General features: G+C 39.1%; 1 protein-coding gene and 1 long non-coding RNA gene across 3 annotated transcripts in view; one reads left to right on the forward strand and one right to left on the reverse strand.

The window, feature by feature from the left end:
- LOC106567461 (TOX high mobility group box family member 2) overlaps positions 1–10,871 on the forward strand; it is a 133,050-nt gene extending 122,179 nt beyond the window's left edge. For both annotated transcript variants that reach the window (XM_045693375.1, XM_045693376.1), the window contains 3 exons: positions 5,792–6,163; positions 6,361–6,497; positions 9,416–10,871. In XM_045693375.1, coding sequence (XP_045549331.1) covers positions 5,792–6,163; positions 6,361–6,497; positions 9,416–9,458 — 552 coding nt within the window. In that variant the 3' untranslated portion in view covers positions 9,459–10,871. The remainder of the gene's footprint in view (positions 1–5,791; positions 6,164–6,360; positions 6,498–9,415) is intronic.
- A 1,505-nt stretch (positions 10,872–12,376) lies between these two features.
- Positions 12,377–13,900, reverse strand: LOC123726143 (uncharacterized). The gene is made up of 4 exons (XR_006758461.1): positions 13,700–13,900; positions 13,308–13,417; positions 13,039–13,184; positions 12,377–12,680 (listed from the first exon to the last, which is right to left on the reverse strand). It is a non-coding gene; the product is annotated as an uncharacterized lncRNA (long non-coding RNA).
- Between the last annotated feature and the right edge of the window lie 2,522 nt (positions 13,901–16,422).

Raw genomic sequence — 16,422 nt, forward strand, 5'->3', positions numbered from 1 at the left:
TATTATATATTTCATTGGGCCATTATCTGTATCTGTCTTCATAGGATATATCTTGTCTATGGCTATTCATACAAGACACATGCATGGAACTCTTGGTTTGTTGTTGTTATTGACGCACCCATTGTGTCTTCTGTTGCATTGCTTGGGAGTGCGCATCCAATTCAACGCTACACATATTTGGGTTTTTGTAGCATTTTTTCAGTGTGACACCTTGCTGCTAATTTAGATGTATGGCATTCTCCTTTTTTCCTATGAGTGATGGCACCCTATTTCTTACGCAACAACATGGAGAGGAAGGAAGGAATGGTGAAATTGTGTTGTTTAATGCCGGGTCGCGTTAACAGCCCACAATGTAGCGTCGGGGAGATTCCTTTTGTCATTCCATTTGTTCTTCTGGCAAACAGCCTCATTTCCGTGTGTGTGTGTGTGTGTGTGTGTGTGTGTGTGCCCTCTCCATTCCCATCCATCTGTCAAGGTGTCCATTGATCATTATCCGGTGGCCCGGCAACAATTCATACAAATGGGCACCGTTGCCCCTGTAATCAACACTGATAGGTTCAGATAAGCAATCTGACAGCTCATCATAGGTGTTGGGTGAGGGAGGGGGGAGCAAGGCGAGGGCTGCACCTGCTCTGAATGATGCACCCATGATATACATAAAGAGTCAATAAGTCTTTTGATATCTTTAAAGGATTTTATGTAATCTGTCACAAGACATCTATTGGCCCTTCTGGGTGTTTTGTAATGATCTCTGGTCCTCTGTGTGGCCTCATTATCAAAATATATGAAATTATTAAATAAGATGATTATATTTTTGTTGTTGTTGACAAAACCTAAAAATAAACCATTGACTAAGTGAATACCTTTTGGTGTTTAATATGAGGGTTTGGTAACACTTTACTTGACACCCAGCATCATAACATGTTATGGCATGGTCATAACCATGTCATAATATGTCATAACAGCTAACATAACTTGTCATAACCTGTCATAATATGGTCGTAACACTACAGTGGTGTAAAGTACTTAAGTAAAAATACTTTTATTTACTACTTAAGTAGTTTTATTTGCGTATCTCTACTTAACTTTACTATTCATATTTTTGCCAACTTTTACTTTTACTTCACTATATTCCAAATGAAAATAATGTAATTTTTACTCCATACATTTTCCCTGACACCCAAAAGTTACATTTTGAATGCTAAGCAGGATAGGAAAATTGTCAAATGCACACACTTATCAAGAGAACATCCCTGGTCATCCCTACTGCCTCTGAACTGGCGGACTCACTAAACACACATGCTTCGTTTGTAAATTATGTATGTGCATTGGTGTGTGCCCCTGGCTATCCGCAAATAAATACAAAACAAGAAAATGGTGCTGTCTGGTTTGCTTAATATAACGAATTTGAAATTATTTATACTTTTACTTTTGATACTTACGTATATTTTAGCAGTTACATTTACTTTTGATACTTAAGTATATATATATATATATAGTTGAAGTCGGAAGTTTACATACACCTTAGCCAAATACATTTCAACACAGTTTTTCACAATTCCTGACATTTAATCCTAGTACAAATTCCCTGTCCTAGGTCACTTAGGATCACTATTTTATTTAAGAATGTGAAATGTCAGAATAATAGTAGAGAGAATGATTTATTTCAGCTTTTATTTCTTTCATCACATTCCCAGTGGGTCAGAAGTTTACATACACTCAATTAGTATTTGGTAGCATCACCTTTAAATTGTTTAACTTGGGTCAAACGTTTTGGGTAGCCTTCCAGAAGCTTCCCACAATAAGTTGGGTGAATTTTGTCCCATTCCTCCTGACAGAGCTGGTGTAACTGAGTCAGGTTTGTAGGCCTCCTTGCTCGCACACGCTTTTACAGTTCTGCCCACACATTTTCTATAGGATTGAGGTTAGGGCTTTGTGATGGCCACTCCAATACCTTGACTTTGTTGTCCTTAAGCCATTTTGCCACAACTTTGGAAGTATGGTTGGGGTCGTTGTGCATTTGGAAGACCCATTTCTGCCCAAGCTTTAACTTCCTGACTGATGTCTTGAGATGTTACTTCAATATATCCACATAATTGTCCTCCTCATGATGCCATCTATTTTGTGAAGTGCACCAGTCCCTCCTGCAGCAAAGCACCCCCACAACATGATGCTGCCACCCCCGTGCTTCACGGTGTTCTTTGGCTCGCAAGCCTCCCCCTTTTTCCTCCAAAAATAACAATGGTCATTATGGCCAAACAGTTATATTTTTGTTTCATCAGATCATAGGACATTTCTCCAAAAATTACAATCTTTGTTCCCATGTGCAGTTGCAAACCGTAGTCTGGCTTTTTTTATGGCGGTTTTGGAGCAGTGGCTTCTTCCTTGCTGAGCGGCCTCTCAGATTATGTCGATATAGGACTTGTTTTACTGTGGATATAGATACTTTTGTGCCTGTTTTCTCCAGCATCTTCACAAGGTACGTTGCTGTTGTTCTGGGATTGATTTGCACTTTTCACACCAAAGTATGTTCATCTCTAGGAGACAGAACGCGTCTTCTTCCTGAGCGGGATGACAGCTGCGAGGTCCCATGGTGTTTATACTTGCATACTATTGTTTTTACAGATGAATGTGGTACCTTCAGGCATTTGGAAATTGCTCCCAAGGATGAACCAGACTTGTGGAGGTCTACATTTTATTTTCTGACGTCTTGACTGATTTCTTTTGATTTTCCCATAATGTCAAGCAAAGAAGCACTGAGTTTGAAGGTAGGCCTTGAAATACATCCACAGGTACACCTCCAATTTACTCAAATTATGTCAATTAGCCTATCAGAAGCTTCTAAAGCCATGACATCCTTTCCTGGAATTTTCCAAGCTGTTTAAAGGCACAGTTAACTTAGTGTATGTAGACTTCTGACCCACTGGAATTGTGATACAGTGAAATAATCTGTCTGTAAACAATTGTTGGTCAAATTACTTGTGTCATGCACAAAGTGGATGTCCTTACCGACTTGCCAAAACTATAGTTTGTTAACAATAATTTTGTGGAGTGGTTGAAAAATGAGTTTTAATGACTCCAACATAAGTGTATGTAAACTTCCGACTTAACTGTGTATATACACACAGTACCAGTCAAAAGTTTGGACACCAACTCATTCCACGGTTTTTAGTGAAGCCATTAAAACTATGACATAACACGTATTGTCACGGTTGTCGTAAGAACGGGACCAAGGCGCAGCGGATGTTGAGTTCCACATATTTATTACAAAGTGAAACTTTAAGCAAAAACAATAAATCAATAAACGAACAATGAAACGTGACTACGTGGTGCACATGCAACACAAAACAATATCCCACAAACACAGGTGGGAAAAATAGCTACTTAAATATGATCCCCAATTAGAGACAACAATTACCAGCTGCCTCTAATTGGGAACCATACAAAACACCAACATAGAAAATAAAACTAGAACACAACATAGACATTTTAAACTAGAATACCCCCTAGTCACGCCCTGACATACTACACCAAAGAGAAGCAAGGGCTCTCTATGGTCAGGGCGTGACACGTATGGGATCATGTAGTAACAAAAAAAGTGTTAAACAAATCAAAATATATTTTAGATTTGAGATTCTTCAAAGTAGCCACCCTTTGCCTTGATGACAGCTTTGCACACTTAGTATTCTCTCAACCAGCTTCATGAGGTAGTCACCTGGAATGCATTTCAATTAAGAGGTGTGCCTTGTTAAAAGTTAATTTGTGGAATTGAATTCCTTCTTAATGCGTTTGAGCCAATCAGTTGTGTTGTGACAAGGTAGGGGTGGTATACAGAAGATAGCCCTATTTGCTAAAAGACCAATTCCGTATTATAGCAAGAACAGCTCAAATAAATGATGTTTATAGTCATGTTTTTTTTGGTAATATTTTAAATAACTTGCAGAAAATACACTTTATGACACTGTCAAAAAACATTATGACCACCATAGTCATATAAACCAGATAGGCCAATTACTTACACAGCCTTATGTCAGTCATCAGTCAATAGGTTGTCTTGTCCTGCTCCTGACATTTGCTCCTGCGTTCATCCCAGTCATCAGCAACAGAGCATTGGGGTAGGTGCATGTCTGACTCACTTTCTGTGCAATTACAATGATCATTTAATATGGTCAATATGGTCAGTTTCATAAAATGTTATTTAACATACACATACTATTGACATGTAGGCTATGGTTTAATTTAATATTTTTGCCTTGTGTGGTAGGTTTTGTGGGTTTTGACACTCTTACTGTATGTACTGTAGGTGTCATAACCAGCCATAAAAGAATGTAATATGTCACAACAGGTCAAAATATGTGTCATGACAGTGTTATGACACATATCACAGTTATACCAGCTGTAATGACATATTATGACATGGTTATGACCGTAAAGTAAAGTGTTACAGAGGAGGTAAGCAAGAAATAAAAAAATAGTAAAATAAATGTGTAATTTTTATCTTATGTCAGTATGTATTTGTTGTCAAAGTTTTGGCGTCAAACTGATAGCCGTTGTGAAAAAAGTCAGTACCGTAGTTGGAAGAGTTGCAGAGTTAATTGAAAATAATGCCATTGTTGATTAGATGCTCTTTTCATTAATTAGGCCATTTTCTCTTGAACCATATGGTCTATCTACTAGAAATTAATGGACAATACGGACACAGATATAACAAATGTATACTATATATATATATATATATAATTAGTTTTTATGAAGTTATTCAAGCATAAATTATGAAAGCCATAGATTTTCTGTTAATTACCAAAATTACTGAAGATTCCTGTAACTATGGTAAACCTTTAGCTTTGTAATCCTGTGCATCACAGATGACCCAGCACTACTTGGTCGCATTCATTTGGCACGACACGGAAACGGGTCATAATAGGGAGAGACTATTTGAACTTGTCCAAAAAGAAACATTTGTTTTTGTTCAACCTTTTGAAACATTTGCTATGGTGTGTCCTTATGAATAAATCAAATCAAATCAAAGTTTATTTGTCACGTGCGCCGAATACAACAGTGAAATACTTACAGTGAAATGCTTACTTACCAATAGTGCAACCAATAGTGCAAAAAAGGTATTAGGTGAACAATAGGTAAGTAAAGAAATAAAACAACAGTAAAAAAATAGGCTATATACAGTAGCAAAGCTATAAAAGTAGCGAGGCTACATACAGACACCGGTTAGTCAGGCTGATTTGAGGTAGTATGTACATGTAGATATGGTTAAAGTGACTGCATATATGATGAACAGAGAGTAGCAGTAGCGTAAAAGAGGGGTTGGCGGGTGGTGGGTGGCGGGACACAATGCAGATAGCCCGGTTAGCCAATGAGCGGGAGCACTGGTTGGTCGGCCCAATTGAGGTAGTATGTACATGAATGTATAGTTAAAGTGACTATGCATATATGATAAACAGAGAGTAGAGCAGTGTAAAAAGAGGGGTTGTCCTAGACTTGGCACTCCGGTACCGCTTGCCATGCAGTAGTAAAGAGAACAGTCTATGACTGGGGTGGCTGGGGTCTTTGACAATTTTTAATGCCTTCCTCTGACACTGCCTGGACCCTGAATAGGACCCTGAATAACACTGAATGGTGCTATAGGGCCTTTTTCATGTATCAAAGATTAGTTTTGGGGGGGGGTCAACAGTATATGAAATCACAACAAAAATGTGAGAGTTTTTACACCTTTACAGCTTTTACAAAATATCCTAACCTTCCTACTTCCTCTTTGTTTTGTGTTTCTCCCCTCCAGCCCTACAATGACCCTGTCGAACCAAAAAGCTCCCAAAGCAGCCAGCCCTCCCACATGCTGCCCCCCAAGCAGCCCCTGTACAGCGTGCCTCCGCAGGCCTCCTCCCCCTACGGTCTGGGCCCCGGCTCCTTCCCCTTGTCGGACCTGCAGAGCTTCGCCGGTCCGCCCCACCACGCCCTGGCCCGGACCCTCAGCCAATCCCAGATGCTGCCGCCCAGCATGAGTGCCTCACCCCCTTCCCCCTTCCAGATCAGCCCGCCCCTCCACCCATCCCAGCTCGCCCTGCACCAGAGTTCCCTGCGCATGCAGCAGGTCCAGTCGCACTCAATGGGGCTCCAGGGATCTCTGCACTCACCTCCTCTCAGCCAACAGGTTAGTCCAATCTCTGTTCTCCAGCATTCAGCCCTGCTTGCCCATTCAGAGTTGTGGGGAAACAAGTTGAGCATTGCCCCCATTGCCTGCAGTAGACGTGAACGTCATGCTACTGGGAAGCCCACCAACCAAATTGGAGCATTTGAAGTGGTAGCGTTTTTTAACAGAGCACTCCTCTGTTTTCTCTTCTACTCCAGGGGTTCTCTCACATTCAGGATTACCAGAACAGTGTGGGGGGGTCCCAGTCCCCGGGGGCGCCCAACCCAGGGCATGGACAGAACCCAGACTGGGACGGCGAGTACTGCAACCGGGACTGTGGGCCCAACCATTGCAGGTGAGCATGCCCTGATACCCTACTGGGACGAGTAACAGTCTTATCAACAGTCCTTTGCTAGAGTGAGGCTGAGGGTTTATTCAAAAGCCATAGTAGTGAAAAAGCACTTTTCCCTACACTGTGAGAAAGTGTGACTCACAGTTGCTATTCTGATGAAATCAACCATATGTTTTACCGCTTTGGTGCAATTTTCACAAGTTTATGGTAACTCTTAGAACAAAACTCAAAACAGATCATCAAAAAGGCATTTGTTTCAAAACTCTAAGCACCAAAGCATCATAAACCCACTTTTTCACCAAACTTACTCAGTGTTTCACATACATGTTTCACATTGCAATACATTTTTTTTATATAAAGTAATTGCCTTTCACAATGCAATGCTCATAGTACTTTTGTTATGATTCCCTCATCTTTTGTTAAAAGTAATTTTACTAATACTAAATACTAATACTATCACTTAAACATTTGGTAAATCTAGAGATTTTACATGTAAACCGGTTTGTCTACTACAGATTTCTGAGAACTACATAATGAACGTTTATGTCTGTAAAGTAGAAACATAGAAAGTTATATATACTCGAATGCACTACTATGATGATGACTATTATGATTTTACTTCACAGTACATTTCTTTTAATCTGATATTGACAAAATCAGAGATGTATTGTATGTAACAAATCAATTCAAAGTTTATTGGTTGTGTATACATATTAGCAGATGTTAGCAGGTGCAGCTAAATGCTTGTGTTTTTAGCTCCTACAGTGCAGTAATACAATATCAATACAATATACAAATAATCCATAAAGTCCAAAACAGTAAACATGAATCCAAAATGAAGTTGCTTGATGGGTTGGGGGGTTCACACTGCTTTACTAAAATTGCATTGGCCAATACAGTACTGTAATACCATAATATACTGTATACCATTTGCGTAGCAGACACTTTGGTCCAATGTGACAACAGTTCACGCAGTGGGGTATGTGACCCCAGTGGAAATCGAACCCAAAACTCTGGTGTTGCTAGTGCCATGTGCTTATGAACTGAGCCATGTACAGGACCACTACAATAATTATGTAGAAAACGATACTTTGAAATACAATACATGATGGAAGATGTATGATTGCCATTTTTAGCTCCTACAGTGCAGTAATACAATATCAATACAATACACAAATAATCCATAAAGTCCAAAACAGTAAACATGTATCCAAAATGAAGTTGGTTGGGGGGTTCATACTGCTTTAGAAGGCCAGCAACCCGGAGTCGCCTCTTCACTGTTGACGTTGAGACTGGTGTTTTGCAGGTACTATTTAATGAAGCTGCCAGTTGAGGACTTGTGAGGCGTCTGTTTCTCAAACTAGACACTCTAATGTACTTGTCCTCTTGCTCAGTTGTGCACCGGGTCCACCCACTCCACTTTCTATTCTGGTTAGAGCCCGTTTGCGCTGTTGTTCGAGATCTTCAGTTTCTTGGCAATTTCTCGCATGGAATAGCCTTCATTTCTCAGAACAAGAATAGACTGACGAGTTTCAGAAGAAAGGTATTTGTTTCTGGCCATTTTGAGCCTGTAATTGAACCTACAAATGCTGATGCTGATACTCAACTAGTCTAAAGAAGGCCAGTTTTATTGCTTCTTTAATCAGACCAACAGTTTTCAGCTGTGCTAACATAATTGCAGAAGGGTTTTCTAATGATCAATTAGCCTTTTAAAATGATAAACCTGGATTAGCTAACACAATGTGCCATTGGAACACAGGAGTGATAGTTTCTGATAATGGGCCTCTGTACGCCTATGTAGATAGTCCAGCTACTATAGTCATTGACAACATTAACAATGTCTACACTGTATTTCTGATCAGTTTGATGTTATTTTAATGGACAACAAAATTAGCTTTTCTTTCAAAAACAAGGACATTTCTAAGTGACCCAAACTTTTGAACGGTAGTGTGTCAGACTTGGATTCACCATGCAAAAAGGGTTTTCCCCAGGTGCGTGAACAATGAGGATATTCACTGCGATTTTGATGAGAACCTATGACCAAATGCTAAAGACAGGCTTGATGCAAACTAGTGCCTTTAATTTCTTTCATTTGATTATATTGTGAAAGATGTCTTCGATGATCACACCTTTGATCACACATGAGATAGAAATTATGAAAATGTGATGTTCAATTATTTTTAAATAGGGAGTGCAAGTGTATTGCCTAATGTGAAAACAGTTTAATGTACTGTAGTTTATGGTACTGTAGCATACCACATTCAAAGGGTAATTTTGAATCATGTATATTACATTTTTTTTTTGCTATTGGATTAACTGGTTGTTTAAATAACTAAATTAAGAAGGTATCATTATGTTGTGTTTTGGTGATTAAACCAATGCATGGTTTATATTTCAGAGTAAACATTTTGGATCAATGGTTGTGTGGTGAAAGATGTCTACAGAATGCACAATGAAAGGTTTTAAATGTAAGACTGACTGCGTTACAAGTGTTACCAGTTTGGAGTTTTGTACTACTTTGAAAATTCACAACATACTTTTGAAAAAAAAGTAACTCCGTATTTGATTTAATAATTACATCACTGACCGGCAACAGTTTGTCCTACTGAAAAACCACTGGTGAGGGTGTGTGGCTGTCACACAAGGTGTCCTTCAGGGGTCAATATTGAATCCACTCCTCTTCACAATTTACCTCCCTCCCTTGGACAAGATCATGCAAATTCACTGTGTTCATTGACTTCTACTGCTATGCATCCACTGCTATGTTCATTCACTTCAACTGCTATGCTATGCTTCCACTGCTATGCACAGCTCTCCTTCTCTGCCAAAGAAATAGTACTGAATAGAATAAATATATGTTTTTTGAGTGGCATTCAATTCATTGGATTTTGATGCCATCTTCTCCGTGTTCTCTTCATCAGCAGTGGCATGGGAGCTCGGGACAAGCCTCTCTACCTCACTTGAAGCTGAAGGACCTCCAAAAGTCAAGACTCCAGGGAGTTTACCAATGTTCATTAACAACAACGTCAATGTATCTTTCTCCTCCTTGTTTTTTTCTGAAGGATTTTTAAAATCCCAGAGACTGCTACTACTTCACATATTTGCCAAGCACTTAGACTGGACAGGAGCCTTGCTTCTTTTTGACATGAATGTTCCATTTTGTGGGGGGTTAAGCTTCAAGCTCACATCAACATACTGTACACGAAGACAAAAAAATGTCTTCTGGCTTTGTTTTGACATTTTCAAAGTGTTACATTTTTCTCCTCTTTTGCTTTTCCTTTGGTCTTACTCAGTTTTGCCACGTACTGCCCACTTTTGGGAGAAACAATGCTGTAAGCATATTCATTGTAGGGGTCTATGTTAAGATTCTCATACAGGACCCTAGAACCTAGTCACCTCACTAAGGGAGGATACAACTATTTCAGCAAAGACAGACACCCCCTGAAATAAAGCAAAAACACAAAGTGAAATTAGAAAAAGGCAACATCCTTACGTCAACCCAGCTCTAATTAAGAGCTTTCCCCACTTTTTTTTTTCAAAGTGATTGTAAATATCTACCAAGATGGAACCTGCCCCCCAAAGCCTAGATGTGTGTATCTAGCCACAGTCCCTTGCTTTTTTTCTTATTTTTTTTTTACATTATTTTGTTTGGTTATGTGATTTTTGTGCGAGCTGGATTCAGTGAGGGAATACACACACTAAATCTTGTGTTAAAGCTCTGTTCACTGGTCTTGCTACTTTCTAGCCTGTCCTCAGGATGTGACTGGACTGAAGAGGTCAAAGGTGAAATCTCTTCCTTAGTTTAAACCTCTCCTGGTCCACCCCCCCCCCCCACTCCCCAGCACCACTTGTATAGGTGTAATAAAAAAATTGTTGCTAAATGTGAAATGTTACTAAAGATAAAAGCATAACAGTGGGTTTTAAAGTTTTTGACTAGTTTTATTAGGTGTTTTAGAAATTGTGTTGAATTCATCTTTACACTTTTTTGTGAAAAAATGTCATTCTTTAAAAATTTGTTTTTCACTGTAGCACAATTTAAGTTTATAAGGAATGGTCACTGGTAGATATTTAATTTGTGTACAAACCTGCGAAATGTACTTTTAATTGTAAAGCCAGCGATGAAAGAACCCATTTAGTTTTGTTGAATAACATGTTTATGGACACAATATGGTCATTCTATTTAAATCGATTGACTGGTTTCACATATTTATGAATGATATGAAGTAACATTTTGGCTTGTTTTCATCAAGGTGCATTATTATTATTATTATAAAATTCCATGGTAATTTGAATAATTATTATTTGTACATCACTTGTTGCTGGTGCATTGGCTTTTTGTTTTCTTTTGTCAGTAATAAAATGTAAGTGGAAAATAAACTCTGTGTCTCTGTTTATTTTGACTTGTTCTTATTGGGTTTTTCACGTTTACATGGTGAGGCTAGCGAGTGGACAGCTACTTCCTCTCAAGGCTTGGCTGCCTCACGTAATAGGCTGACTCCAAATTCTTCACCCTGCTTGAAAACTGCATTTACACATTTTCTCTCAAGAATTTTACAATGGTGGTAACTTCTTACAACTAATTCTTAAAGTATACCCACCATGTACAGTTTTATGTGCATACTGTATATCAGTTATTTAGCTGCTAGTTTTTTAGCTGCTAGACATTTTTGTTCACACAGCATGTTTTCATTTTCATCAGGTTAGACTATGAAGATAAGAAGACTATCCGAGTTAATGCAGTGTGCGCGGTACTGCTAGGCCTACCTGAAAATGAAAAAAAAGAACACTTCTGAATTTCACAGTTGGATTAGAGGTAGAATTTTTTGGGAATCTCTCTCTCCTTCTCTCCTTCTCTCCTTCTCTCCTTCTCTCCTTCTCTCCTTCTCTCCTTCTCTCCTTCTCTCTTTCTCTCTCTTTCTCTCTCTTTCTCTCTCTTTCTCTCTCTTTCTCTCTCTTTCTCTCTCTTTCTCTCTCTTTCTCTCTCTTTCTCTCTCTTTCTCTCTCTCTTTCTCTCTCTCTTTCTCTCTCTCTTTCTCTCTCTCTCTGCAAAACATGACAATATAGTGCCCTCTAGTGTTAGCGTGAAACATGTTTTTAAACAATAACTGCTGTAAAACGAATGTTTCTGAATCCTTAACAGGGACAATTCGATTTCACTAGGAATTGATCCCAAAATGCTAATGTTGTTAATTGTTTTCAGAGACTAAAGTGTGGATTGCAGTCACTTCTTGTCTATAGACTGCTTTCAAGGTAAGGAAACAAATATCTAAATATGGAAAATGGCTGAATGTAACGCCCTGGCCATAGAGAGGGGTTTTTGTTCTTTATTTTGGTTAGGCCAGGGTGTTACATTGGGTGGGCGTTCTATGTTCTTTTTTCTAGGTTGGTTTGTTTCGTTGATTTTGGCCATGTGGCTTCCAATCAGGCACAGCTGTAGTTTGTTGTTGCTGATTGGGAGTCACACATAAGTAGCCTGTTTTTCCTTTGGGTTTTTGTGGGTTTTCTGTTTAGTGCTTTCTGTTTCGTTGTTGGTCTTTCTCTAACGACGGCCGTTACACTGAACTATCCTTTTAATCGTGTCTGACAAAATGTCTGTATAAAATAGAAAGCAGCAAATATCATGCATTTCTTAGCAGTTACATCCAAAAACATTTAGCATTAAAGGCAGCATTAGGGAAATACTAATGATGAAAAAATATATATTTACATTTCATTTCAGTCATGAATCATCACGTAGTCCAGACAACAGCAGTGATGCTGTACAAAGATTCTGAATAGCACTGAATGAAAACATGTTTACTGAAAACATGTTTACTGAAAACATGTTTACTATACAGTATCAGGTATATGGACTACATACAGTTTCATTTTCCGTTCCCGTTGAAGTTTCTCAGGATTTATTAATAGATTATTTTAACACCACAAAATAATATTTGTTTCTACATATTTCATCTTTCCAGCGTTTCTCAGCTATAGGGGAAACAAGGATAAAAAATCACATCTCCAATTGAAATTGATAGATTTTTAAGGTGACGTGAGTGATTAGGCTGAAATGACAGTAGGTTTACTGTACCTCCAGAGTTCATCATCATACAAGGCTCCCTCTTGCCATTGTAATTGTTGTGTTCTCCTGTGTGCCAGCAAGCGTAATCCAATCTTGACCCGTCACTCCAAAGCCACCCGGTTCTGTAGGAAACATTTAATTTATTCAACCAGAGCAGATGTGAATCTCTTTAAAGCCACAAAATTAGGCTCCGTACACACTCAAGTTGTACAACTGATGTACAACGCATTTGGCAACGGTTGTGATACAATTAAGAGTTTTTTGGAAACTACACAAGCTTTGTGAAGACACCAGATAATGGTTGTGTAATAATTTCTGTACATACAAACTCTATGTTGTATCACAAAAATGTCAGATGTATCACAACCAATGTGTCAAATGTGTTGTACATCATTTGTACAATCTGCGTGTGTGGCTCTGTGCTAAGTATTCCCAAACATACTGTGTAGCTTGGTGTGGCGTAATGCATGGGCACTGTACCTGAACATGGTCAAATCCTACGATCCAAGGATAGGTTAAATAATTCGTATGTCGTCTCACCAACTCTTGCACAAAGTGATGCTCTGCTGAACTGTGTACAGACGCAAGGTTTGCCCCAAAGTGCACGCAGTATCACTATAGGGGGACTGAGAGAGAGAGTCAGTACCGACAAGTGAGTTTGTTACAAAACTGTATATTTTTTAGACTCAATATAGAGTAGACAATGGAATCTTTCTGAGTGGAAGACATGTTTTATAATATCGGTGTACCTCTGCCTCAAGCCATGTCCTCTGCGTACTGACAAACATAAAGCAGAGGGATCCATATCTGGTCCAGCTGGAAGGACATGACCTGCTCTGTGTCTTCACCTCCTCAGTCTCTGTAGGGAAGAAAGACACAGGCAGTGCGACATCACTCAATATAAATACCACACCTCATCATAGGTTACATAGCCTGGCTGGGACAGACTTCTTCTTAGGCTCGGATTCAATTCAAGGCCCACTACAGAGAAGCGCACTGACTGCCAACGTTCACAGAGATCGCATTCATTGTAAATGCTGCGTAAATTACCTTGAAAAGGCGTGTTGACGGTTGTCCAGTGCAAATCTCTATAACACGCCTTGGATTGAATCCCAGCCTTACTGTTAGATGAAACACTCACCCAGAGGAGGAATCTGTTTAAGGTTAGTCTGCAGTAAGGGCTCTGTAACAGGGATATATCATATGTGATCAATTATGATGACGATGGAGTGTTAGCGAATTCAGTGAAGAGGTCAATTCAGACTTGTTACAGCAGGGGGCGATATACCACTTATCAAAAGGGCGGAGTTGTTCCCCATCATTGGCCTCCAGTAAGGGATCTGAAATAGCAACAGGTCTTATCAGATTTATGATAGCATTTACTAAATACAAATGTTGACGCACACACAATGAATCAATCATGTAAAGTGAAGCAGAAGGATGGTCAACAACATCGCCATGGTAATACATTTACATTTAATAGTTGAGAGAGAGAGAGAGAGAGAGAGTGCAAAGACAAATTCAGTGAGTAGTTCAGATGAGTAGCTGTAGTTGAATAGTATACCTTTCAGAGTGAATCACAGGTAGTTTCTAGGTTCTTCAGGGAGTCAGCTATATGTTCTGTTAAGCTGGAGAAAGAGGATAGCTTTTATACACCAGGCCACAAGGAAGCAACAATAATCTTCTGACAATAGTTAACTAATGCTGATTTATTTATTGGATAGCTTTTATACACCAGGCCACAAGGAAGCAACAATAATCTTCTGACAATAGTTAACTAATGCTGATTTATTTATTGGGTAGCTATTCCCGTAACACGCGTATGAACAGACGCATGCACGAGCACACACACGCGCGAACACACACACATTTCTTATTTTTATACTTAATCAATTAGTTACCTGTCTGATAAACCGAGTCATTACAAGGTTGTTGTTGGGTCTGACAGAAGCGGTGAGTCGAGTAACTAGTTCAGGTGATTAGTTGATTTATTACATTACAGGAAGAAATACACATTTGAAAACGTTACACGTGCTATGATCAGCAGGGAACCACCTCTGATGAACTTATGTGTTTCTTCACGTGATGTTCATAATGATGATGATCATGGTGGTAAAGAAGAAGAAGAAGTGCCCCCCAACTCCCCCTGTCTCAGTCCCTAGTGTCTATGCTTCAATAGTCTATGTGCCAGGGGGCTTGGGTCAGTCTTATATCTGGTATAATTATCCTGTCTTATGTAGTGTCCTGTGTCATCTTCTGTCTCTCTACCGTTCCTGCCGTCTCAACCTCTGAATGTTCGGCTATTTACTCCTGAGGTTCTGACCTGTTGCACCCTCTATAACCACTGTGATTATTATTTGACCCTGCTGGTCATCTATGATCTGACCTTAATAGACATGTACACAACCTCCACGCTCCACAGCCAGAAGAGGACTGTCCACCCCTCAGAGCCTGCTTCATCTCTAGGTTTCTTCCTAGGTTCCTGCCTTTCTAGGGAGTTTTTCCTAGCCACGTGCTTCTAGATTTGCATTGCATGCTCTTTGGGGTCTTTGGGGTTTAGGTTGGGTTTCTGTATAAGCACTTTGTGACAACTGCTGATGTAAAAAGGGCTTTATGAATACATTTGATTGACATTTGAAGCACAAGATGATGAAAAAGAACAAGAACAAGAAGGAATAAGATGAAGACGAAGAAGACAATAATGATCAGAAATTCAAAATACCATTGATTGTTGTGCACAAGCACATTATAATCAATAACATTATGCCATAATCCCAATAAATAATAAAGTAAGGCATTGGCAAAAAATAATGCAAATGAATCTGTGAATTTCTGACTCTTTGGCTAATATAGAGGTGACAGAAGACAACCAAAAGGCACAATGGTGTTCACTGTACTATTTCCCAAGGTTCACTGATTTGACCTTCCATTTGATTTTATTGCATATTCCATTTTTTTTTTTACTTAAGTGCCAACTTTAGGGCCATGTTCACATCAGAACTGTTAACATCACATGTCTCGTACAGAGGGATTAGCTAAACATAATTTTACATTTATACATTTTACATTTATAAAAAATTAATTCAAGGTCTAGAATCTTATACAGAAAAAATGACCATTTGGGATGATGATTTGAAATAATGTCTTAAGTCTTAAACAGAAAAGAAATTGAAGCCCGTTTTTTAACTACAATTTCAATGGTGAGATGACATCACAGTCAGAGACACTGTCAAGTCCTGACCAGTATAAGGGGTTATTGGTTATTGTAGTTTGGTCAGGACGTGGCAGGGGGTATTTGTTTTATGTGGTTCGGGGTTTTATGGGATATGTATTTATGTAAGAGGGGTGTTTGATTTATGTGTTCCGGGTAATGTTCTTGTTTTGTATTTCTATGGTTTTCTATGTTGTGTATTTCTTTGTTTGGCCTGGTATGGCTCTTAATCAGGAACAGCTGTACATCGTTGTTGCTGATTGAGAGTCATACTTAGGTAGCCCTGTTTCACCTGTCCCTTTGTGGGAAGTTGTTGTTGTACTGCTGTGTATTAGCATGCAACACTGTTTTTGTTTTGTTTTGTTTGTTTGTTAGTTACGTGTTCAATAAAGTTAAGATGAGCACTCAACCCGCTGCGCCTTGGTCCATTACGTATGATGACCGTTACAGACACCTCTGTTTGACAGATGTGTATATCAAGGTTTTTGTTGTCATCAGCCAGACCAACAAGGAAGTATGGGTACAGTCTCTCAGTAAAGGTGTCTTTGTGAGCATAGATGTGTGTCATATCTTTGGGGTCGTAAAAGGACACCTCCCCACTGGTGAAGTCCAGCTGCGCTCGGATCTCACACTGGTCAGATCATCAGACACAG

The sequence above is a fragment of the Salmo salar genome, chromosome ssa13 (genome assembly GCF_905237065.1).
Source record: "Salmo salar chromosome ssa13, Ssal_v3.1, whole genome shotgun sequence".
Classification (NCBI taxonomy): domain Eukaryota; kingdom Metazoa; phylum Chordata; class Actinopteri; order Salmoniformes; family Salmonidae; genus Salmo; species Salmo salar.